This window comes from Chrysochloris asiatica, unplaced genomic scaffold, assembly GCF_000296735.1.
Source record: "Chrysochloris asiatica unplaced genomic scaffold, ChrAsi1.0 scaffold00001, whole genome shotgun sequence".
NCBI classification, from domain to species: Eukaryota; Metazoa; Chordata; class Mammalia; order Afrosoricida; family Chrysochloridae; genus Chrysochloris; species Chrysochloris asiatica.
Window position 1 is genome coordinate 8,335,527 of NW_006408519.1, and position 26,864 is coordinate 8,362,390.

At 37.2% G+C, this 26,864-nt stretch overlaps 1 protein-coding gene across 2 annotated transcripts in view; it reads right to left on the reverse strand.

The window, feature by feature from the left end:
* Positions 1–7,097: 7,097 nt before the first annotated feature.
* ANGPT1 (angiopoietin 1) overlaps positions 7,098–26,864 on the reverse strand; it is a 427,423-nt gene continuing 407,656 nt past the window's right edge. Inside the window, exon 9 of one of the 2 annotated variants that reach the window (XM_006830637.1) lies at positions 7,098–7,606. In XM_006830637.1, the coding sequence (XP_006830700.1) occupies positions 7,446–7,606 (161 nt within the window). In that variant the 3' untranslated portion in view covers positions 7,098–7,445. The remainder of the gene's footprint in view (positions 7,607–26,864) is intronic. The other variant, XM_006830638.1, reaches the window with a different exon arrangement.

A 26,864-nucleotide genomic window follows, 5' to 3' on the forward strand; every position in this document is an offset into this window, starting at 1 on the left:
TTCTACTGTTTGCATGTTTTCAGTAATGTTTGATAGAGTATTCATGCCATGTATTAGAGACCCTAGGTTTGTTCTATTTTTCTGTTGATGATCTTTATAGGTCTAGGTTTTATGTTTAGGTCTGTAGTCAATGGTGAGTTTGTTTTTGTATATGGTGTGAGAAATGGGCCTTGTTTTTTTTTTTCTGCAAGTGGATTTCCAGTAACTCCACCATTTGTTGAAAAGACTATCTCTTTCCCATTAATGTGTTTTAGTCCTATGTCAAAGATCAGCTATATGTGGATGGATATACTTCTGGGTTCTCAATTCTGTTCCCCTGGTCTATGTATCATTCATTGCACCAATGCCAGGCTGTTTTGACCTCTGTGGATGTGCAGTAAGGTTTCAGATCAGGGACTAGGAGGCCTCCAACTTTATTCTTCTTAAGCAGTGTTTTACTTATCCAAAGTTTCTTTCCTTTCTTTATAAAGTTTGTGTTCTATTTTTTCATCTCTTTAAAAGAATGATGTTGCAATCTGGATTGTGATTTTATCGTGTCTATACATTGCTTGGTTAGTATGGATATTTTCACATGTTAAGTCTTCGTATTCATGAGCATGGTATATTCTTCCATTTTTGTAGATCTATTTTGGTTTCCTGTAGTAGTGTTTTTGAAGTTTTCTTTGTATAGGTTTTTTGTTTCTATGGTTAGATTTCTTCCTAAGTATTTAGCCTTTTTGGTGGCTATAGTAAATGGAATTGTATTCCTAACTTTCTCTTCAGAACTGTCTTTATTAGTACAGACGAATCCAACTGAATTCTGTATATTGATCTTGGACCTTGCCACTTTACTATATCTTTCAGTGAGTTCCAATAATTTTCTTGCTGAGTCTGGGATTTGCTATTTATAATAGGGTCACATCATCTGAAGATAAGAGAAAATTTTACTTCTTCTTTGCCAGTTTGGATGCCTTTAATTTCCTTTTCTTACTTTATAGCTCCAGCTAAGGCTTCCAACACAATATTGAATAGGAGAGATGATAAAGGGCATCTTGTTTGGTTCCTATTCATAAAGGGAATGCTTTTAGTTTCTCTTCATTGAGAGTAATATTGGCTGTTGGTTTTATATATATGCTCTTAATTTTGTTGAGTAATTTCCCATTCATTCCTACTGTGCTGAGTGTTTTAAGCAAGAATGGATGTTGGGTTTTGTCAAATGACTTTTCTACATTAATTGATATGGTCATGTGGTTATTTTCCTTTTTTATTTATATGATACATTACATTGTTTTTCTAAAAGGAACCATCCTTACATCCCTGGTATGAATCCCATTTGGTCATGATGTATTATATTTGGATATGTTACTTAATTCTATAGTCTATGATTTTGTTGATAATTTTTACATCTATATTAATGAGTGATAGTGGTGTATACTTTTCTTTTTTTGTGATTTCTTTGCCTGGTTTTGGTATGATGGTTATGCTTGCTTCATAAAATGTATTCAGGAGTTTTCTATCCTTTTCTGTGTTCTGGAATGGTTTAAGTAAAATTGGTGTCTGATCTAGCCTTAATGTTTTATAAAAATCACCAGTAAAGCCATCTAGGGCTGGACTTTTTTGGTTGGGAGTTTTTAGGTTACCTGATCAATTTCTTCTTTTGTTATAGGTCTGTTCAAGTTTTCTACTTCACTCTGTTTTAGTTTAGGTAGGTTGTGTTTTTCTAAAATGTTAACCATTTCTTCTAGATTTTCAAATTTATTAAAGTACAGTTATTAATGGTATTCTGTTATTATCACATACCATAGCCTTTGAGACTCAGCAAAAGCAGTGCTTAGGAGCTAATTAAAGCAATAAATGCATACATCCCAAAAGAAGAAAGTATACAAATCAACACATTAACACAATATCTCCAACAATTAGAAAAAGGCCAGCAAGGGAAGCCTACCTTCACTAGAAGAAAATAAATAATAAAGATTAGAACAGAAATAAATGAATTAGAAAATAGAAAAATATCACCAAGACAAGAAGTTGGTTCTTTGAAAGGATTAATAAAGTTGACAAACCATTAGCAAATCTAACAACATCAAAAAAAGAACAAGATTTAAATAACACACATATGAAGCAATATGAGTAATGTCACAACAGAACCAACAGAAATAAAAAGGATAATAACAGAATCCTATCATCTAGTAATTTTAATATCAGTTTATTTTTTTAGAGCCCAAGCCTGCCATAAAAGATTAAAAACCTTGGGAACCCTACATAGGGTCACTATGAGTCAGAACCAACTTGATGACACCCCCCACCCCCCACCCCACCCCCACTCCATCCTCACCCCACCAATTCTTCCACTTTCGTTTTACTTGAGTTTAGATTCCTATTGTTGGTAAGTGCTGTGGAACCAGTTCTGACTCATAGTGATCCTGTATAGGGTTTCTGAGGAGTGGCTGGTGAGTTTGAACTGCCAACCTTGCGGTTCAAAATGACGTTGCAATCTAGCACATCACCCCACAGCACCTTACCAGGACTTCCGACTGTAAAGTTGAATTACAAGTATCTCAAAGTCATCATGTAGAAATTAACGCATTAGACATTCCCCAAAAGACAGAAATCTGGAATTATCTTGGTCACTTTTCCTCCCTCCATTAAGTCATTGCATTTTTTTTTTTTTTTCCTTTTTTCTTTAACATATCAGAAACTCCAGCCTTCCCTGGCCCATTCCTCCTGCTACTTCTGTTATTCAGGACTTCATCATAACAGGCCTGTGTAATAGTTTCCTCACTGGTCCAAACTTTTCTAGTCTAATCCTTTCCAGGTCATCTTGTAATTGCAGCAATTGGAGTCTTTCTGGAATTTGTGAAACCCTTCATTGTCTTTTTAGCAGGAAGATAAAGTTTAACTGAGTAGCATGATTAAAAATATTTTTGTATCTGGCCCATCTCCACCCTTGTCTCCTGGCATCCCTCCCTTGAACAAACCTTAACTGCCAATTCATCCAGAATGATTTAGAGTTCCCCATAACTTCATACTTTTTGACATCTTTATGCTTTGCAGTCTCTCCTCTGTCTTTCTATAAACTCTCAATTAAATTTCTAAATAAAACTTAGATGCCATTATATATGGAAATTCATTGCAAAAATTAAGGAAAGTGGTGCTTTAGGATAAGCACTCTACCATCAGGTCAGTTTGAACCACAAGGTTGTCAGTTCAAACTCACCAGCTGCTCCTTGGAAACCCTATACAAGATTGCTATGAGTAGAAACTGACTCGATGGTACTTACCAACAATAACAAATATGTTAAACAACATATGCTGATCTGAGTTGAAGGAAGAGAACAAGTTATGAAACTTGAGGATAGGTAAGAATCAATGATGTGGGATTGGAGGAGGCAAAAATGCAAATTCCTAGGCCTTATCTTTAGAGAGTCTAATTCAAATTGTGGTTACTTCACACTTTGAGAAGCATTGTTCTGGGTAAAGGGGATAATATATGAAATGGCAGAGGAACAAGAAATTGTAATGGACTATAGCATTTTGTATGAGTCAGCTATTGTTACAGTAATGTTCTCTAACAAGTCGCTCCAAAATGTAGTAGCTTAAAATAACCACCACCAGGATGTATTGGTTTTATTATGATGCATGTTAGCTAGGCAGTTCTGCTGAGCTGAGCTGGGCTCTGCTGTTTCCAGCTGGACTCACTCATGTTCTCTGGAGGTAGTTGGCAGGTCAGGTGGTGGTTGCTGACAGGGTGATCACATCTGCTGAGCCTGGTCTTACTTACCCTATGGGCTTTATATTCCTCCAGCAGGCTGCCTTGCAGTGAAAGGGACAAGGTGGAGCTCAAGAGCATTAAGGGCAGGGTCAGAACTGAAAAGTCAACATTTCTGTGAAATTCTATTGGCCAAAGCCAGTCCTTATGCAGCTCAGGTTCAAGAGGAAGTAGACTACATTTTTATGGGAAAGGAGCCCTGATAGTGCAGTGGTTAAGTGCTTGGTGGCTAACTTACCTGTCATTTCAAGGGAGAAAGACTTGTAAGGGGGTACAGTCTCGAAAACCATGTGGGGAAGCTCTACTTTGCTCTGTAGGTTTGCTGTGGTCTTTTGGTGGTAGTGGTGGTCGTGTGTAATGCAGTTGGTTCTGACGCATAACAGCCCTCTATAGGATTTCCGAGGCTTTACGTTTTTATGGGAGCAGAAAGCCTCATCTTTCTCCCTCAGAACAACTGGTAGTTTGACCTTGACATTAGCAGCCCAACTCATAATCACTACACTAGTAGAACTCCTTGGGGGTCTCTTGGGAGAAGCTACAAAGTCACAATGTAAGGGGCATGGATACCGAAAGAGGAAGATTTTTGTTTTGCTTTTTTTTATTCACTCAGTCTACCACAGAGGCTTTTTCATCTTGACCTGCAGATAAAGGCTGAGCCAGCCTGACATGCTTATTTCACATGAAGGAAGTAGTGAGAAAATACCTCAAGGACTTGAGCCAGGAAGAAATACTTTTGGAAGTCTGTCTTTTGGAAGAATAATGTGGCCATGTTAATCAGGTGAATAAGATAGGGAGACGGGAGAGAGAGTCTTTCCTGAACATGTAGTAGATGTTTTAATGAGGGTTTGATTAACATGGTGGCCATGGGAGCAGGCTTAAAGGGGTAAAGCAAGAAACTTCCTTACAAGGACTAAACAAAGACTACTGTGGGATCGGAGGCAGGAGGCATGTGTAGTGCAGTGTCTCTTTTATGGTGTCCCTGTTTTGCTTCATGCCAATCTCAGGCATTCAACATATATTCTCTAGTTCCACATTCAGAGTTTGCAGAAGGTACTGTTATACGTCTCCTTATATGATATTATAGCATGTAAAATTTGGCTGAATAGATAACCATATAGCAGGGACTTGGGCTTACAGCTTGGACCTACCATACTAATGGGTATTTAGTATTATTCTTCCATCTCAGGCTGGAAGTTTTTCAAAGATGGACGCTTTAGCTCATTTAGTCTCCTTTCCGCTCAGAGACTGCACACTTCCACAGATTCTAATTTCAACTTTTGTAAAAACATTATTGAAAATAAGATAAAGTTGAATAATACTTTATTGTCAGTTTTATTTAAATCAAATAATGTGATCAATGTGAAGACATTTGCATAGAGATCACATGAATTTTATTGAAATCAAAATGTAAAGACAAAATTCTAACACCTAATTATCTTATCCTGAAATAATTAAATGCAAAGGATATACATGTTAAATTGCAGCAAATATGGAGGCCTTGTATGATGTACATAAGCCATTTTATAATGCTTTATTATAAATAATTGAAAACAGTATTTCATTTTTCAAAATCAAGTAACAAAACAGTAAATATCATGCTTTTTTTAAAAATGTAATTTTATTTTTCAATACAAATTAGGAACTAATCTGTCTTCCAAACTGTAAAAAAAAAAAAAAAAAAAAGTTAAGTCATTAGAAATACAAAAGAACAAACACTTATTTTTACTTAAATGAAAATGATCAAGATTTTAAGAAGCAGGGGCTATGAAGGACCTATCAAGAATACAGACATTGTGTAATACCTGCAAAACAGAGTTGTATATTGACACAAAAATATAAAAACTTGATAGTAAACATTACAAAATCTTTTCTGAAAATGAATAGCTTTATTATCTCAAATGGAGGAAACCCACTAAGACATAAATAGGTCAAAAGATCAAGTCTGAAATTTGTATTGTTTCCTTGAACATTAAATTTTTTTTTTTTTTAGAAAAACAGACACAATTTATATTTTAATTCTCTCCTAGCAGCCTCTGTTTTGACAAAATTTCACTCCTGTAGCCTCAAGAATGTAGTGGCAATGAGCGCTGTTTCATCACAAACCGCAATAACTTCAATAGCCACAAAAATGTGTGCCCAAGTCTTGACTCAAAATGGATTCTCCCATAGGAATATTTTCATTAAGATATTTATAGCATTTATAATTTTATCAATTAGTTGGGTGACTATGAATACGTTTTTATGTTTCTCTTACATAGAATACATAGTTTTGCCAATTTTGTCCACTAATAATAATTTTCAAAAATCAGAAATAGCCTAAGAAAACAAAGCCTATAGGAGAAAAACAGTAATAGTAAATGTATTCCATAAAGAAATATAGGTATCTTTGAAAAATTGTCTTTATTTGCATCAATTAAGGGTACCATTGCCTATTCCAGATTAAACAGTTATTAGGTTTACCATGAATATAAACATGTTATATACATTGAGATTCATAATTCTTAATTTTTCATAGACTTCAAAGTGTATCTTTTATAGAAATTGGAACAGGATGGATCTGGTGAGCATGTTTCAGTTAATTAACAAAAATTAAATTAGCATGAAATAACAGTGAAGAATTGAAAATCTAAAGCCATTTTAAAAATAATGACGTTAAACTTATGTGACTACATGCAAGAAGATACTGAAAAATGAACTGCTCCAATTAAGCTTTTATGTCAATTTAATACATTCAACATACTGCTTTCCTATATAGTATCAAAGGAAATATTAAATGCATGTATATTATTAAAAACAATGTAATGATATATTTCACATTCTTTAAACTTTCCTCAGGCTATAAATATATTCATATATCAGTTTTTACAGTAAATGAAAACTGCAACATGGGGTTTGTGTGGGGAGGCAGGCAATTCTTATTAAACCTCAGATAGCCTTACTTATGTCCATCTTGTAAATGAAAAGCATATATAAAAATAACAAAAATAATAATGGAGTGTGTTTTTACCTCACACACACACACAGTTATTCTTCATGTACTGTATGTAATTCATTATGGTTTACCAAGATGGACTTAAATGTGAAGATGGGCTAACTGAAATCAGCTATTGAGTATGACAATGAAAATAGGTTTCTGAAATCCATTAACATTTAATTAACTCAGAGGGCATTGCCATTCAACCTAGACTTTTATTGAGATTGTGCAACAGTATAAATTTATTTAGTTAGTAGGTTTGCATAGAAATAACATCATTTCCTGGTGCAATATATCTTTTCCAAAGGATTATGGAAGGCCTGTTTTTATTCTTCATGTATATCCATTTCTCCTCATTCTTTTTCGCCTTCTTAAGTTTTACATGGAATAAACTATATTCATCATCTGGCTACCATAGTTACAAAGTAAGATCCAGTAGTAGTTTGAAGTACAGAGAGCTGAGCAGTTTCTTCCCTTTAAAAGCATGATGGGGGGTGGCGTGCTCTAGATTCATGCCATGTGAACACAGTGACCCCATGTAGAGACTTCTGTGAACTCAAAAGGTCCCCAATCCACAGTCAAGACCTTTGATGACTTCACATAACTACGTGTTGCTTGAAGGGGAGACAATATTGCTTGCTTCAGGCATTTTCAAGAATTTCTCATCTGGTCACTTTCCCAGATTTCTCTGTTGTTTGCATAATTGCATCTGCCACTGTGCTTTCAAAAGTCCAATGGTCGGATCATCATAGTTGTGGAACGTAAGGAGTAGCTGGGACCTTTGAAGTAATGCCACTTGATTCCATTCAGTTTTCCATGGTTTTGCCCAGCATTATAGAACATTCCATTTAGGTTGGAGGGGCCACAAGCATCAAACCACCAGCCTGAAGTATTCATTAAAAATAAAAACAGAGAAGGAGGAAAAATAATGATAAGCAAATCAAACATATTGAAACAGATACATTGACTGAAGGGAAAATTGTCTATATTCGCTATGCTTATTTACACATAAGAGGTAGTCAATAAAATTCTGCTCAGCAGTGGAATGATTTTAAATAACATCTGATTTAGGCAACCTGAACAGTCAGAGAGGAATGCCTCCCTGGAACCAGCCTTCAGCATGACACCATTTGTACTCATTTTCACTGTGATGACGTGTAACCTCTGGGTATCAAGAGAAAAGCCTATTTAGGTCTGATTTTATACATGCTGCTGGTGGTGCTGCTGCTGGTGGTGTGCCACTGAGTCAGTTCTGACTCATAGCAACTCTGTATACCGTTCCTGAGGCTGTAAATCTTTTCTGGAGTAGAAGGCTTCATCTTTCTCCCATAGGTGATGGGTAGATTTGAACTTCCAACCTTGCGGTTAGCAGCCCATTGCATAACCCACTATGCTACCAGGGTTCCTTGGTTTAATACAAAGGCCAAGTAAAATATAGATACCCTTAAGAAGTATTCCATATTAAGTTAGCAGTTCGAAACTACCAGCCATGAGTTGGAATGGACTAGATGGCACTTAAAAACAACAACAAAGTAAGTGGGAATAGAGGAGTCCTGGTGTGGCACTGTGGGTTAATACGCTGGATTGCAAGGTCATTTTGAATAGCAAGGTTGGCAGTTCAAGCTCACCAGTAGCTCCTTGGAAACCCTCTACAGTGTTGCTATGAGTCAGAACCATCTCGATGGCACTTAACAACAACATTGGGGATAAAACAAAATGATTACTTGTTAGTATAAATGTTCATGGAGTCCTGGTATGGTGCTGTGTGTTAATGCACCAGACTGCAAAGCCATTTGAACTGCAAGGTTGGCAGTTCAAGCCTACCAGCTGCTCCTTGGAAACCCTATACAGGGATGCTATGGGTTGGAACCGACTCAATGGAACTTAACAACAACAACAACATGGATGTTCAGAAGATTAACTAATTGAGATAAAAATAGATAAAGATGTCCTCTGTCTACTTTTTAATTTTGCCAAGAACTGGTCCTAAGTTACTTCTGAAATTAATTGGATAGTAGGAAAACAATACAATGTCCAAACTGAGTTTTACTTTGTAAGTCCTCCTTATGGTTTATAGCAATAGAGGCAGTAATTAATAGCATCAATATACAAGTAGTTCTCAACTTACCACATATTCAATTTGTAATGAACTGAATTAAGACTGTCCTTTTTTCTTTACAACTCGCTGCGGTAAATGACATGCTGTAAAATTGTAAAATCATAATACGTACTATATACAATTTTACAGCATGTCATTTACTGTCCTGGTGTGGTGATATAGGATAACCACTGGACAGCTAACCCCAAGGTCAGCAGTTAAACCCACCAGCCGTTCCTCAGAAACCACATACAGTCTTGCTATGAGTCGAAACCCACTCGATGGCATTGAACAGCAGCAGCAATCATTCTCAGATTTCATTAGAATATGTTCAGTTTTACATTATTCAAAACACTGCTGTATAAATTTAGTTTTCTAAACTAAATCAGAGGCTTCAGTTGCTTGAAAACATGGACTCAAATGCCGATTGCTTTGCCGAACTTGATAGGCAGATTGGGGAAGCAATGAGATGCTTCTGTGAAATATATGAAGAACAAGTGAAAAAGACCATAGAAACAGCTTTCACTCATTTTCTGACTAGAAAGGCCATCTTGTTACCAAGGATAATCCATGTGACCCAAAACCTTACTTAAGTAGAATTATTTCTGGAACTGACAATTCAATGCCATTCAACTGTTTTACATTGTTGGAGTAAAATTTGTGATTTGCATAATTTTTTATGTATCTATGTAATAACATATATCTGTAAGTTTATATATGCTTCCAGCCTACAAAGATACATATAGATCAAATTTATAAAGATACTGATAATAAAATATAACAATAATGAAAATTTTAAAATTAAAAGAGATATTGTGTCCAAACAGACTTATGACAGAATAATCGAAACAGAACCCTGTCATAAGCCGGGGACTACTTAGAGTTCCTATATAGCAATATTTTGTCTGTGATTGCTCAAGTGCTATCTAAAGTTAGAAGAAAACAAGAAAGAATTTTGATGATTCACATGGAGATTCTATGCTTACACAACTCTCCGTAGGATAACTCAGTACTTAATTTTTTCAATGAATTAAATTCTCAGACTTTTAGATAAAACAGTACTTTTTCTCTCTGTCCTGAAGTACCATGACTGAAATCTTTAGGGAAAGATTTATGCCAGAGACATTCTAGCATACTTTGATTTGGATACAATTGACCTCCTTTTGATTACAGACATATACCTAAGGGACTAATAGCTAAACAAAGAGAAATCTGTAAAGCTGATGTTTAAATGTAACATGAGCATCCTCTTGCAGAAATTTTAGAAAAAGCTAAATGGAGAAAAGCTAGTCCATATATTTTAATTTTGGAAGATGAATACAGCTGGGCTGTGTTTATACAGTCTAACAAGAGGCAAAGTAGACAGCATTAATCACCTGTTTATATTAGAGAACTGTAAGGTATATCTTGATAAATTGGGAAAGACACATATTTAATTCTGTTTTATCAACTGTATGCAAACAGCATAAATGTTAATACAAGCAAAGTGAGGGGGACAAGAAGGCTCTTGTTTAATAATAAGGAGGTTGTTGTTGAGTGCCATCGAGATGGCCTGACTTATAACAACACAGTACAAGGTTTTCGGAAAGCAGATGGCAGGTTTGAACTCTCAGTCTTGCAGATAGCAGTCCAGTGCTTATCTGAGAGTGCCACACCAGGGCTCAATAAAAAGAAAGCTCTATAAAATAACATCTTATATTTAAGATTAATTCCTTTAATTATAAGTACAGCTAGCAAAAATTAAATTATTTATACAGACTGTTTTAAACTGGGGAAGAAATTAATAAATTAATAAATTCCTTTGAGGGCAACCTCAAAGGAAATTGACACACCTTCACAAGAAAATTAAAAGGAGGAAAATCAGATTATGAAAGAAAACCCACAAACAAAATGACCTCAAAGCAGAAAATGTATAACAAAGAAACCAGCAGCACCACAAAACAAAAAACAAAAAATAAAATTACCTCAATTAATTCATACTTCAATAATTACATAGAATGTAAATGTATAAAATACACGAGTCAACAGGGTCCGTCAAATTGCTGTCTACAAGAGACACACCTTACAGACCAAGGGCAAAAATAGATCATCAAAGGATTTGAAAAAAAATAATAAAGTAAATGGCAGTCAGAAGTTAGCAGTAGTGGCAATATTAAACTCTAATACAATAGACTTTAAGGCAAAACAAAACAAAACAAAACAAAAACAGCCTAAAAGACTAAGAAGGGCACTATATCATGGTTAAAGGCACAATTGAACAAGATATTGCAGTAGCCATAATAAATATCTATACTCCCAATGAAAGAGTCTCAAAATACATAAAGCAAACTCTCCTCGAACTGAAGAAAGAAATAGACAACTTCACAATAATATTAAGCCATTCTAATAAACCGTTTTTAATGAAGGACAAAACAACTATTAAGAAACTCAACAAAGACACAGGAAAGCTAAATAACACAATCAACTAGACATCATAAACATATACAGTGCACTCAACCCAACAACAACAAAGTATTCACTCTTTTACAATGCACGTAGAACCTTCTCTGAAAAAGACTATATGTTAGGCCACAAAGCAAACCTCAACAGATTTAAAACCATCAAAATACTACAAAGCATTTGCTCAGATCATGATGCTATAAAATTAGAAATCAAGAAATAGGGAGATCAAGGGGAAAAGTCAAATATGTGGAAATTGAATAACACCGTGTTTGAAAGCTACTGGATAATAGAACAAACAAAAACTGAAATAAAAAATTCCTTAAATCAAATGACATTGAAAACATAGCATACCAAAAGTTTTGGGACATAGCAAAAGCAGTGCTCAGAGGGCAATTTATAGCAATAAACTCACACTACAAAATGGAGAAAGGACCTTATCTCAATGACTCCAACAATTACAACAACAGCAGTAAAGTCAGAAGAAAAATAATAAAGGTTAAAGCAGAAATAACTGAAACAGAAAACAGAAAAGTTGAAGGAATCAATAAGACAAGAAGGGGCTTTCTGAAAGCATTAATAAAATACACAAACCACTGGCAATCTAATAGAAGGAGATGATAACATTAACACAAATAAGAAATTATATGGGTGATGTCACAACAGAACCAATGGAAATAGAAATGACAATAACAAAATACTATGAAGCATTGTACTTCAAATTATTTGAAAGCCTAGAAGAAACTGACAAATTTCTAGAGATACATAACCTACCTAAACTAACATAAACTGAAGCAGAAAACTTGAACAGACCTATAACAAAAGAAGAAATTAACCAAGTCATTAAAAAATGCCCATAAAAAAAAGTCTGAGCCTAAATTATTTTACTGGTGAATTCCACTAGTCATTCAGAGAAGAGCTGGCACCAATTCTACTTAAATTATTCCATAATATAGAAGAGATAGTTCCCAAATCGATTTTATGAAGCAAGCATATCCCTAGTACCAAGACCAGGTAAAGACATCACTAAAAAAGAAAATTACCAACCAACATCCCCCATAAACATAGAAGCAAGAATTCTCAACAAAATCCTAGCCAAAGGAACACAGAAAAATAGCAAATAATAATAATACATCATGATCAAGAGGGATTCATACCAGGTTTGCAGAGATGGGTCAATATTAGAAAAATAATGCAACCCACCACATAAAGAAAAGAAAGAGAAAAAACCCACATGATCCTAACAGTCAATGAAATAAAGGCATTTGACAAAATCAAACATCCATTCCTGATAAAAAAACAAAACAAAACAAAACACTCAACAAAATAGGAATCAAAGAACATAATTATGTCATACATACAAAATCAACCAAGTTCAGCAGTTACAATCCACCAGTTGTTCTGCAGGAAAAAGATGAGACTTTTTGTTCCCATAAAGATTTTACAGTCTCTGAAGCCCATAAAGGGTCATTATGAATTGGAACTGAGTTGAAAGCACACAACCACCACCAACACCATACAAAAGCAACAACCACCATATGTTACTCAATGGAGAGAAATTGAAGCCATTTCCCTTATGAACAGGAACCAGACAAGGATGCCCTTTATTGCTACTACCATTAAATATTGTGCTGGAAGTCTTAGCCAGTTATAAGACAAGAAAGGGAAATTGAAAGGTTATAAATTTTCATGGGTGTACTCAGTTAAAATGACTGGTATGGGAAAAGTTAATCCATCATATATGAAAGGGACAATGGCTAGAAGAGGCACAGATGGCCTGAGGTATAGTGAATTATCTAATGTCTCTTCTAGTCATAGTCTGTAACTCCCACCAGACATTTCTGCCCTGCTGGGTCTGGGTAAGAGAGGGTGGGGAAAAGATACCAATAAGATGACATCATTCAGCTGTGGCTGTTAGCAGATTTAATTACAATTCTAAAAACATGGAACTCTAGCAAGGGTTTAAACTGAGCCATCTCAGAAGCAGAAGTGGGCATCTCACTAGCATCAGATAGCCAGGAGTGGAATACATCCTTAGACCCTGTAATCTCTGTGCATTGAACCTTTGACACCAGGACAGAAAGCTGTGAAACTGAAGGAATAGCAGAGGAACCACAGCAGCACAACCAAGAATGAGAGTGCAAGACAGAGCAGTGGACGTCCCAGTCCACAGAGCAAATACAGCTAAGTGACTATGGGCAGGAAGCTTGCTTGTAGAGTGTGGTGCCTCCTGGCATTGAATTGGGAGAGCTAGATTTGCAATGGAGCTAGAGTCTAGAGTCGAGTGCCTTCAAGTTGAGGCTTATAGTGGCGTGGAATAGCCTGTAGATATTTATCAGCAGCTGACTAGAAGAACTGTGCCCTGAGCACTTTCTTATTCTGTATTGCAACCTGTTAACTTCCCTAATAAACCCCATAACTGCGATTACGGTATATGAGCTCTGTGTGGCCATTGCAATGGATTATTGAATGCAACTGAGTAGAAAGATTGTAAGATGAATGGTTGGTGCTTCATTTTTTTGTACAGAGCTATATAAGACAGGAGTCCTGGTGTGGTGCTGTAGGATAAATACTAGCCTGTTAACCCTAAGGTCTACAGTTCAAACCCATCAGCTGCTGCTCAGAAATGCTATTCAAGGTTGCTATCAGTCAGAACTGACTTAACAGCACTTAACAACAGTAATAAGACAAGAAAGGGAAGTTGGTGTGGTGCTGTAGGATAAGTGCTCAACCACAGGGTCACTTTGAACCACAGGATCGGCAGTTCCTTGGAAATCCTATACAGGGTTGCGATGGGTTGGAACTGACTCGACGGCACTTAACAACAAATTGGTAAAGAAGTAAAGCTGTCTATTTGCATATGAGATGATACTAAACTGAGAAAATCCTAAAGACTCCACAAGAAAATTATTGGAGCTCACTGTAAGATCCATCAAAGTGGCAAGGTACAAGGTCAATATACTAAAGCAGTTGGATTCCTTTATATTCATAATGAGAGCTTTGAATGGGAAAACAACACAATTTGTGATCACCACCCAAAAGATGAAATGTGGTGCCACTGAGTTGGTTCCAACTCATAGTGACCCTGTATAGGGTTTCCGAGGCTGCAAATCTTTATGGGAGCAGAAAAAGATGAAATAATCAGGAATAAATCTAACCAGAGAAACACAAGACCTACACAAAGAAAACCACAAAAAGAGATCTATAAAAATGGAAGAATATACCAGGCTTATGGGCAGGAAAATTTAACATTGTGAAAGTGTCAACAATACCCAAAGTCAGGTGCAGCTAATTTCTCAAACTGGTATCTTTGCTCTTGAACACCCCTTTTTTTGGGGGGGATGGGCAGCAGATTTGTCTAATGCAATACATTCTCCCTTATTTATTGTCATTACGAGACCCAAGCCATGGCATTTTCAATGCCTCAAATGCATGTAATGTTGGACAATGAATAAGGAAGACCATAGAAGAATTGATGCATTTGCGTTCTGGGGTTGGAAAAGAATATTGAAAGTACCATGGACTGCCATAAGAACAAACAAATCTGTGTTGGAAGAAGTAGACCAGAATGCACCTTAGAAGCCAGGATGGTGAGACTTTATCTCTCATACTTCACACGTTACCAGGAGGAAACAGTGCCTGGAAAAGGACATCATATTTCGTAAAGTGGAGGGCTAGTGAAAAAGAGGAAGACCCCCAACGAGCTGGATTGGCACAATGGCAGCATAAATGAGCTCAAGTATAACAAACATGATAAGGATGGCACACTGTTGCATTCTGTTGTGCATAGGCTTGCCGAGTTGAAACTGACTCAGTGGAACCTAACAACAATGTGCACTTGATTTTGGACAAAGGACCAACTACATTAAATGGGGAAGAGACAGTCGTTTCAACAAAAGGTACTGGGATTACTGGAAATCTTTTTACAAAAGGATGAAACAAGGCTCATATCTCATACCATATGCAAAAATGAACTCAACATGGATTAAAGGCCTAAGTGTAAGTCTTAGACTATGAAGAATGAAGAGACAGGAACACAAACAGTTGAAGACAAATTTGATGACTGGAACCTCCTAAATGTAGAAACTTATGTGCATCACACGATTTTGCCAAAAGAGTAAAAAGGGAACCTGCAGACTGGGAAAATATTTTTGACAATGACATATCAGACAAGGGACTATTGTCTAAACTTTATAGAAAACTTAAGCACTTTAATAAAAAGAAGACAAATAATCTAATTCAAAAGTGGCAGAGGGCATGACACCACAGAAGACATTTAGGTGACCAACAAGCATATGAAGAAATGCTCATGATCATTAGCAAATGATCATTAGCAAAACACCGAGATACTATCTTACCCCGGCATTAATAGAATTAATAGCAAAGTTCATAAAAACAAAAAAACAAATGTTGGAGCGGGTATGAAGAGTATAGGACACCCCCTAAACTGCTGGTAGGACTGTAAAATGGTTCAAATGCCATGGAAAATGAAACAATATTTCTCAGAAGATACAAGAGACCAAATGAAATAGACACACATGAAACTACTGGAACCCTGAACTTCAAAGGAAAGGTTAGAGAAGAGATGTGATTGCTTCCTGGGAGAAGCTGAGCAGGGACAAATGAGAGAGACAGATTGGTGCAAGGCTGGACAGGTAAGGCGTGAGTCATCCTGAACATTTGAAAGCAACTTTGGCAACAGAAAGTGGCCTGGCAGTGCAGATTGACACAGGCAATAGGAAAGGTTTGATACCTTATTTTTCTCCATGGCCCCCTGGTGACCAAAGCTGTGTCCAGCTCCCAACCTCATGTACCTCCAGTGCAGACCTAGCTGTTTGGGCATTCAGAGCTGTTTGGTTATAAGTCATGCCAGCGTGAGGCAGGGTCTGGATACACCACTTAGGCCTGAATGCAGGCAGGCTCAGCTACAGACCTACATAACACACCAAGCCACCAGATCAGCGTTAGTCTAGCAGGAGCCCTCATAACCAATCGCCCTCCAGATGCCCTGTGGTCCTAATAGACACTCAAACCAGATCGATCAAATGCCGTGACAATCTACTTCCATGTTGAGTGCCCTGAATATAGATAACGCCTAGGTCTCTAGGAACTCCATTGAGGGCTAGAAACTCTACTGTTACAATCCTCCTGCCCTCATCTCCAGAGCTCTGTGGCTGGCAGGAGCCCCCCCGAGTTTTCTCTTCCCCGGGTCCAACAGCTACATCGGTTCTTTATCTCTTTTCATTGTTAGTTGGTTTTTTCTGTTTTGTTTTCTTGTGTGGGTATGTTGGTATGGTGGGGGGTGTTTTTCCTCTTTACCACCAGAGGGGAGACACCAACCACGCTCATACAGAACCAATAAAACTGAGCTCTGATTTCTCAACAGAAACCATTCAAGCAAGAAAGCAATAGGGAGACATACACAAAACTCTGAAAAAAAGAACTGCCAACCAAGAATCATATACCCATAAAAATTGTCCCTCAAATTGTTGTTGTTGTTGTTGTTAGGTGTCATCAAGTTGCTACCAACTTATAGTGACCTATGCACAACAGAACGAAACACTGCCTGGTCCTGGGCCAACCTCACTATTGTTGCCATGCTTGAGCCCATTGATGCTGCCATATTGCCAATCCATCTTGCTGCGGGGGTCTTCCTCTTTTTCTCTGACCCTCCACCTTACCAAACATGATATCCTTCTCTAGTGATTGGTTGCATGCATATGAGGTTATTGAAAATACCATGGATTGGGTATTTGTAATAACTAGACCAACTTAAAAAAAAAAATACTAAAGGGTGTTCTTTAGACTGAGAATCAACAACAACAGATAACCCAAGACTAACATACATGACAACACCACCCAGAACTCAATCCATATATAGAAGTATCCAAACTAATATGAAACAAAGTAAAACAAACCTAAAAGACTGAAAAAAGGGGACCAGAGATATAAATTTCTAATGAAGCCTATTAAAAATCAAAAGAGGGGGGAGTGTAGATACAGAACTTCAAAATGGCATGCAAGTCCAGTAGATTTCAAGATAAACCAGACTGTTTTAAATGGGACAAAATTAATAAACTACAGGTTAACCGTAAAGAAAATCAATACACCTTCACATCAAAATAAAGAAGAAAATTAGAAAGTTTTAGTAATTATTAACACAACAGAAATGAAAATGAAAGGAAACTGAACTCACACAATGAACTCAGTGTGAAAACTACGTGGAAAGCAGCAGCACCACAAGAAAAACACAACAAAATGAGAGCAATCATTTCCGACCTCTCCGTAATTATACTTAACTGTCAATGGATTAAATGCACCAGCCAAGAGACAGAAGTCAAATGGATAAGAAAACAGGACCTTTCAATACATTGTCTACAAGAGACACATCAAAAAGATGGAGACAGTCTAAAATTCCATCAACAGAAGAATGGTTAAACAAACGTTGGTATATACACACAATGGAATAGTATACAACACTGAAAAAATTATGATGAATCTGCAAAACACCTCACAACATGGATGAACCCAGAGGACATGATGCTGAGTGAAATTAGTCCTCAAAATAAGACAAATTTTGTACGAGACCAATGCTGTTAAAAGTTAGAAAAAGGTTTCCTTGATTAAAGAAACAGTCTATGGTGGTTACGGGGAGGGGGGCGAAGGAAAATTATTCACTGGCTAGAGGGTAGACACATGTTAACATGGGTGACAGGGCAGGCGATATAAAACAAGAGGGAGATTGGCAGAGGAAAGATGAAGGTAGTGGGAGACACTGGGAGGAATTTAAGAGTTAAAGTGAATAAAGTTAATGCTATAAGCTGATGGCACATGGAGTGATTGCAATCATTGTAACAAAGCCAAATGTAGGATTTATTGAATGTAAAACTGATGATCTGCTCTGTAAACTTTTACTAAATCACAATTTAAAAAGAAGACAAGAAAAGGTTTTCATTCTATAGTAACCAAATATGATGTTTACCAGGAGTTGTGCCATTCTATGATGGTTACCAGGAGGTATGCCATTCTATGAAGGTTACCAGGAGCTATAGTAGAGTAGTGGTTATGAGTCAGGCTGTTAGTCTTATGGTCAGCGGTTCAAAACTACCAGCAGTTCCACGAAAGTAAGATGAGGTGTTCTGCTCCTGTAAAGCTTTACAGCCTCAGAAACCCTGTACAGGGTCACTATGAATGGGAACCAACTCCAGTGCACATGACCACCACCACCACAGTCTCTGAAGTAAACACACCTGACTCTTCTTGAGAACTGCTGCAATCAATTCACAGAAAGAGCTTCCAGGCTTTATTAGGACACTCATGGCAAAAATGTGAGTTTTCATGTGTTCGGTTTATAGAAAATCACAAGAGTCCTGGAAAAGTGAGGGAAGGCAGTGATATTTTGCAACACCAGCCTGGCAATAAAGGGCCCAGGCTAACGGACACATTCATTTGGGAAAATTTGGATTTGTTTAGGGAAGAGAAAAGAAATAATGGGAGCTTGTAGAAATGTACTCCATAGGGTTTCTAAGGCTGTGATCTTATGGAAGTAGATCACTAGTCTTTTCTTTCAACATTTTTGTTAGTAGTTGTGTGCTTAAACTGTTTGCATCACCCAGGGATGCCTCAACAAGAAATAGTCACCTGAGACTAGAGGGTCTGAACACTAAATTACATACGGCTTTCCTTCATATCCTAAGAGCAATGGGAAGCTGTGGCTTATTTACCAGACCACCACTTTTACTTGGAGTGGCGCTGTAGGATAAGCTCTGGACTGATAACCGAAAGGTTAACAATTCAAACCCATAAGCTGCTCCTCAAAAACCCTATACAGGGTCCCATGAGTCACAACTGACTTGACTGCACTCAACAATAACAAAATCTCTCTTAGCTTACAAAGTTTGCTTGACAAATAATGGGTGAGTGATCACAGACGGATTGGCTGATTGACTCTGGCTGGCTGGTTCCTTGTAAAGGCTCTACTGTGGGAACTAACTTAGTTCACATTACTCCACAAGAGACAGATGATCCTTCCTGCTCCTGTAAAGACTCTCAGCCTCAGAAACCTATACAGGGGTTGCTATGAATTGGAATCAACTCCACAGCATAGCAGCAGTTTAGTTTACTAAAAAGCAATCTTTGATACCGACCCAGTGCTCTCGAGTTGATTCTGACTCCTAGTGACCCTCTATAGGGTCTCTGAGACTATAAATCTTTACATAAGCAGAAAGGTTCCTCTTTTTCCCAAGAAGTGGCTCATGGTTTTGAACTGCCGATCTTGCAGTTAGCTCATCCCACAATGCCTCAAAGACTACTTCTATCTTTGACAGTCACCCTGATACATAACATCTGAGCTCACTGTGTTAATATTTTTCTTGATTATTTCAATTATTGTGAAGTGCTTCCTGACCTCGTGGAAATTAGACACAACATGAGAAATAGACCAAAAAAAAAAAAAAAAAGTAAGCAAATAAGTAATTAAAATAGATAGAAATTGTGACCCCAAAAATGACTTGAAGGAAATAATCAGAAAGTTATGACGGAGACTAACAGGAAACCTACTTAGTTTTTGGAGTTGTTCATGGAAGAAGGTAGTATCTAAAAGACTGGAAGGATGAGAGTGAGTCAGGTTGGCAGGGAAAGCGTTTTCTAAGCAGAATATTGCACATGCAATACCACGTGGTAGAAAAAGCTTGGTGCACTTAGAGACTAAAAGAAAGTCAGTGTAGCTGGTAGATAGTGAATGAGGGGTGGAAAAGTAGGTAGTCTTGTTGGAAAGTTGAACAATGTGGAAAGATTCCTACTTTGGCTAGCTGCCTTGTCCATCATCAGGTGAACAAGGAAAACATTCACTGGGAATGGGAACCAATATTTAACCAAGGGAACCAGATACGCTCAGTTAAATGTTTCTCAGGCATTATTTTGCGTTCATACTATAAGCATGGTTTGCCAAAGCCATCCTGAGCATATGTGATAACATGATGCAGGGAGAAAAGTGAATGCATAATCAATTCACTTATTAACCTAAGAACAGACATAGGGGGCAGCAGAGTTAAGTGAAACTGACTCCTGACGTTAAGGAGTGTATAGTTTCTTGAAGGACTGTTGTTTAGTGCTGTTGAGTTGGTTCTGACTCATAGTGACCCTGTATAGGGTTTCCGAGGAGCAGCTGGTGAGCTTGAACCATCAACCTTGTGATTGAAAGTGACCTTGCAGTTGAGTGTTTATCTTACAGCACCACGTCAGAGAAGCAAATTGTTAGTAATATGATACAAGTTCAGCAAAGAAATGAAAATCTATGGAAAAGAGAGGTAGAGGGTCCCAACTGCCTGTGGACAGAAAAGTTTCCCCACTTTTTACCTAGGCTGGGTTCTAAAGAATGGGGAAGAGCTCACAGGTGGGCAGGAGAACAACACAGAGAAACATAAACATATTATATAACTGGAAGAGCATTGGAGATCATCAGCCAGAAGCCTGGCTTGGCTGGAGTGCTAGAGAGTAAGGGGTTATATAACATAAGGCTAGAAAAATAAGCAAGAGGGAGCGCATAGAGGATTTTATCATGTAAGTTGTTGCTGTTTAGTGCTGGTAAGTCAGTTTTTATTTATAACGACCCTGTGTAGGATTTCTGAGGAGTGGCTGGTGAGTTTGAACTGCTGACATTGCAGTTCAAACCTACCTTTTAGTTCAGTGCTTATCTTACATCACAACAGGACTCCTTATTATACAAAAGGACCCAAAAAAGTTTGTGGAAAAATTCCATGATCTTTTAATTATATTTTTCCACAAACTTTTTGAAGCCCCCTTGTAGTATTCTTAGGTGAAATAGGAGCCTGGAGATCACCAAACTAGAAGTCAAAAGACACAAATAATTTTGATTTTGACTTTACAAGTTAATAACCCAGAGATTCTAGGCAATCATGTGAGTAAATGATATTTCATTTATTGAATAATTAGTATGCGTCAGAACCTGTGCTAAAGTCTTTGCATGCATTAGCTCAGAGATGACATTTCTTTTCAAAACAGCATGATGTAGGTCAAGTACCATGACAAAGGTACTGATGCACAGAGAGTTTAAGGAACTTTTGTAAGGTCATGTAGCCATTTAGGCTCTTCATTTGTAAAACATGGGATATTATGTCTGATTGTCCAATTTCACAGCTAAGTTGTAAGGATCAAATATGACAACGCACTTTATAGTCCTATCTCTTGTGCTTGCAGTAAGTTATCTGGGAAAGCACAGTGTGTAGGGCTGGGACAGAAGGGACTATATCTTATGGTTCATAATGATTTACCAATAAGGTAAAGTTACCAATGTCAACATATTTTCTGACTTGCTTAGTAAGATTTATTAGAGAAACATGAAACTAATTTGGACATAAATAACACAGTATAGTTGTAAAGCATTTGCATTATGAGGGTATGACCTTTAAGAATTGACTATGGTTTTGCTTTCTATGTTTTATATGGATTTCATGATGAAATTGAAGAGCTACAAGTATGTGATTATTGGTGTATCTTAAGACCAGTTGGCTATGCATACTGTGAATGATTGGTTACTAATTGATGATAATAAACTCATAAGACAGTATAAAATGAAATGAAAAGGCAATTATTTCTCATGGCGATTTTGATGGTAGTGTCTTTTATAGAATATTCTGAATTTCAATGTAGCAGAAACAGCTATTTTTGAGCAAGTATTTTCTATGCTTTTTCTGCCACATACATAAAAACAAAGGACTTTCTTTATATTAATTTGAGCATTTCTGCCTTTCCTTGGAAAAAATAAAGCATACCAATTATTTTAGACACAAATCCTGAGATACATGCTATGGATTGAATTGTGTCCCCCAAAAGATATGTTAATATCTCGAGCTCTTAACCTGTGAAAGTGATCATATTTGGGGAAATAGTGTCTTCCACTGAAGATACTGTAGTTCTGGTATGGTGCTGTAGAATAAGCACTGGACTGTTAACCACAGGTCAGCAGTTCAAACCCACCAGCCACTCCTTGGGAACCCCATACATGGTTGCTGTGAGTGGAAACTGACTCAATAGCACTTAACAACAACAATATTGAAGATATTACCAATTGAGTAATATTGATTAGGGTGAGTTCTATCCAATTCTCCTTATAAAAGGGGGGAACAGACAAGGAAACAAAGTCATAGACAGTGTGGAGAGCATATGTCAAGGCCAAAAAATGCTCAGGGCTATTTGGCTGCTAACCAAAAGGTTGTATGTTCAAGATCACTCAGAAGTGCTTTAGAAGAAAGACTTGGTGATCTACCTCTGAAAAATCAGGCTTTGTAAATCCTATGAAGCACAATTCTGCTCTAGCACACATGGGGTTCTCATGACTTGGAGTCAATTTGATAGTATTAAAACTAAAAGAGATAAGGAATGATCTTTTCTTAAGAGTCCATAAAAAAAGAAGATAGTCCCATTGATGCCCTGAATTTGAATTTCTAGCCTCTTGAACTTAAAAAAAATTAATTTGTCACCCATTTTGTAGAAAACAAGACCAATGTGCTTTTAAAACAGATTTATGTACTGCAGGCCAAAGTGTAGTGGACTCCTGGGTACTCATCCATACTGGCTAGTTTTCAGTAGATATGGTAATCATATCTGCCCAGCACAGGACCAAAGTGCCGTCCAGGAACGTACTCAAATACAGAAGGTTGTCTCTGTATGGTTTGCAGTTGGTATCTGACAAGATACCAAATAGCTGGATTATATGTTCTCTGCAGTCCCAGGGAAATATTAACTTTGTACTTTGCTCTGTATGTGCTGGGACTAGCAAATGAGAAATATGCTAAAGAAAGTTAATTTAGAGAAGGCACTTTCAGCTTAAAAGGACTCAGTGATGCAAGCTAATGATGGAAGAAAGCAGCTTGTTGGAGAACTGATAAAATGTTTCAAATGTTTTGAGGTTGGCAACTGCCAAGAAGTTCTTTGCGAAGCATTTTTCTTCATAACCTGTAACCTCGTGTATATTTTAATAAGAAATCCGAGATGCATGTTTCTAATTCATTTACACTTCGCTCATTAAAATTTCGTTTTGTAATGACTATCCAGGGCTTCCCATGCCTTTAAAAAACATTTGAGTCTTTTATCTTTAAAGCAGCAAATTCACATTTTATCACCAATGAGTGAAAGTTTGTCCAGAATATGGGAATCTGATTTATAGTTTTGCATGCTTGAAGTTCACATTCGTTTAAAAGTAGGAAAGCGAACTCTCAAATTCTTCTCATCTTAAACAAAATTATCTCTCAAAACCCTTTCTAAGGCCAAAAGTAGAGCAAAAGAAAAAACCCCACAATTGATCTGTTTCTGTGCATTTCTGGTATTCATTTTCAATGCATGTATTCTAATTAGCAGTATGTAAAAGAATAAGGTTGTGCTCTTTATCAGTAAGTAAGGGTGAGCCTGGACTAGGTTGCTTGGTGCCGCTCTTATCAGTGGCTCATCATGAAAGCCACTGGTGGGGTTCACTAGTACAAAGTTGATCCAACGCCTCACTAGCTTCAAGGAGCAGCTGCATGGATATTCTGTGCAGGGGGGCTGAAGACCTTTTCAGAGGTCTGCATTCCTTCTGTCATCTCGTACTATATCCCCTTCAGGCCAAGAACTGTTTTATTTTTTTCTCTTTCTTTTCTTGCTCTTCTTTTTGTTCCAAGGATGAAAAGTTGTTTATCCTGGCCAGTAATCTTGAATTCATTTAAAACTTCTGGGGATTCTCTTACTGTCTTTCCTTTCTCCTGGGCCTTGTTTCACTTTTGACTATGTTTAAGTGAGAAAATGCTCACGAAAATGTGCTGCAAACATTAAAATCCAGTTCTCTCCTCTTTGAATGCTGATATTTTCAAGGGAGGCAGTAAACAGAGGAGATAAGTTCATGCCCTCTAGAGCTCGAGTACTTGTACCTAGATCCTGGCTCTGAACCTTTATTGTGTGGCCTTCGGTGAACTGTATAAGCTTTCTGTATCCCAGTTCTTGTCCAAGGTATTATTGTGATCCTTGCTTTAAATGGTTCTTCGGAAGTGCATGTTGTTGTTGTTGTGTGCCGTCGAGTCGGTTCCGACCCATAGTGACCCTGAACAGGGTTTCCGAGGCTGTAAATTTTTACGGGAGCAGAAAGCCTCATCTTTCTCCCGCAGAGCAGCTGGTAGTTTTGAACTGCTAACCTTGTGGTTCACAGCACATTTTGTAACCACTGTGCTACCAGAGCTCCTTTCGGAAGTGCGCATAGGTTATTAAATGTAAAGCATTTGGAATCATGCAAACATGCCTAGTAGACTGAGAGCTAAATGAATACTAGCAATATTATTATTAGAGGAAATTACGACCAAAATGAGGTGTTCAGTGATAGTTCATCCACTGTCAATTAGTGACTGTTTGTGGCAGCCTCATGTTCTACGCAGATCAATTTCTGGCTCGTCTTTTTCCAAATGTATCTTTTGACTGACATTTTCTGACATCCTTCATTCTTTTGCCAATATACGAAACAGCCCAGAAAATAGAAATTGAATTCCTAACTTAGCACTCAGAAAGATGAAATTAATTTGAAAGTCAGGGATCTAACCCTTGAATACTTCCAATTTTGGAGTTTAGTTATTCTTAAAAGTCAGACTCAATCCTTGAGATTTATACTTTGTTCAACATCACTGCTGTTGAGTTGATTCAAACTCTGTCTTATAGCAACTCTATAGGACAGAGCAGAACGGCACCACAGGGTTTCTAATGCTGTCAATCTTTATGGAAACAGACTGCCTCATCTTTCTCCTGCAGATACTTGGTGGGTGTGAACAACAGAGCTTAGGTTAGCAGCCCAATGGCTAACCCACTGTACCACCAGAACTCCTTGTAATGTATGTGATTTAAGTGAATTTATCCATACAGATATTTTCTCATAGCATGTTTGCCTTAAGGAAAAAAAAAAAAAAAAAAATGTCAGTTATTTGACCTTGCCTGTCCTGGCTTCCTGATGCTTACATTTTCTCCAATGATCTTCTCACTTCAACAACAGCATTCACCAGTTGGAAAAGCTGCTACTTGTTTGTTTGTTTGTCTTCCTTTCTTTCTTTGTCATTTTCAAGATAATATAGAAAGCAAGGCAAGCATTTATCAATTCTCTGCTGGTAGCATCTGGTAATTCTAGGGTGTACTCAGAAATTTATGTGTATGACTATCCCTTCTTTTAGGACTGAACTGAGAAGTATCCTTTGTTAGCTTTAGAAAGCCTTGTCTGTCAGCTGACATAGTTTATGTGTGGGAACAGAGATTGGGGTTTCTGCTGCAGCAGGTTCTTTCTGCAGAAGGTTAGGTCACATTTTACCTAGCTTTTATGTTGTGCACTAAATATGGAAATTGTGTTGAAAAAAAGGTAAGGCAAGTAATGTAAAAGAATACCATGGTTATTGTTGTTGTTGGCAACCTTTAATAATTTGCCATTTCTAATAGACTTTGAAAAATACTTATTTTGAAGAATCCTAATTTTATATCAAAGATAATGTTGCTTTGAATGCAGCCATCTGATAATAAATAAAGGTTTTCATTTTCATAATTCTGGAGTAAGAGAGTTTTTGAATATTTAGTTTTTATATGGAGCAAATCAGTATAAACACAAGCACACATTGAATGAATTTGCACCTTCATCTTCTTAATGTTAGAACACAGTTTAAACTGTTCAGTTTTAATGAAACTGATTCCTTTCTTTGGGCTCAGAAGGGCACAATAGGTGCTCTCCTGGGGGACTAAGAAAACATTTCCTAAAAATCACCTTTTAAATTTATTCCTCCTAGTAAAGAAATACACAGTTTTTCAATAATAGCCTATATAATGGGGAGACCTGGGGAGAAAACTTAGACATTTTCCCAACGTCAATGGCAGTTACAAAGCACAGATATTTCTGGCTTACAAATCTATGCTGACAAGCCATCTCTATTTAATGATTAATTAAGGGGTCAGTCAGTTCCATAGAAAATGCATGCAGCAGTTTTGACCTTGAAATATACCCTCTGGTTACATAAGAAATGGGTAATAAAACACAAAGATTATTCAACATTAAAATGGAATGGAAGAGTTGTTGGCTTCCTTCTAGGAAATGAGGGCTAAACCTTGGGGTCTCTACTTTTATAAATACATATGCCTGGTACTTTCTCAGTCTACTACATCACTTTTCATCTTAATCATGCATTATGAATTACCACTGAACAACACATTGAACAATTTTTTTCTCTCATAACAACTGCAAAGGGGTACACTGAACAATAGAATCACAGAATTTGCAAGAAAACTTGAGGGACTATCTAACTTTAGATCCATAACTGCTGGAAGGTTCATAACTCAACTCTTTCAAATAAATAACTCTCTGTTCTCTACCTGAAGATGCCCATAACTAGACTTGCATGAGCCTCCCTGGCAATCCAGTCCACTCATTGATCCGGGAACCCTCTGTCTAAAGTTGCTTCCCCCTTCCTCCAGTAATGTTGCCTGTAGAAATTGTTATGGTTCTAAACTGTGCTATTTATTGTTTTTTTTGTTGTTGTTGTTGATGGTGCTCTAAAGTAGGTGCAAGCTCTATGAAGACAGGAAGCCTCCTCTTT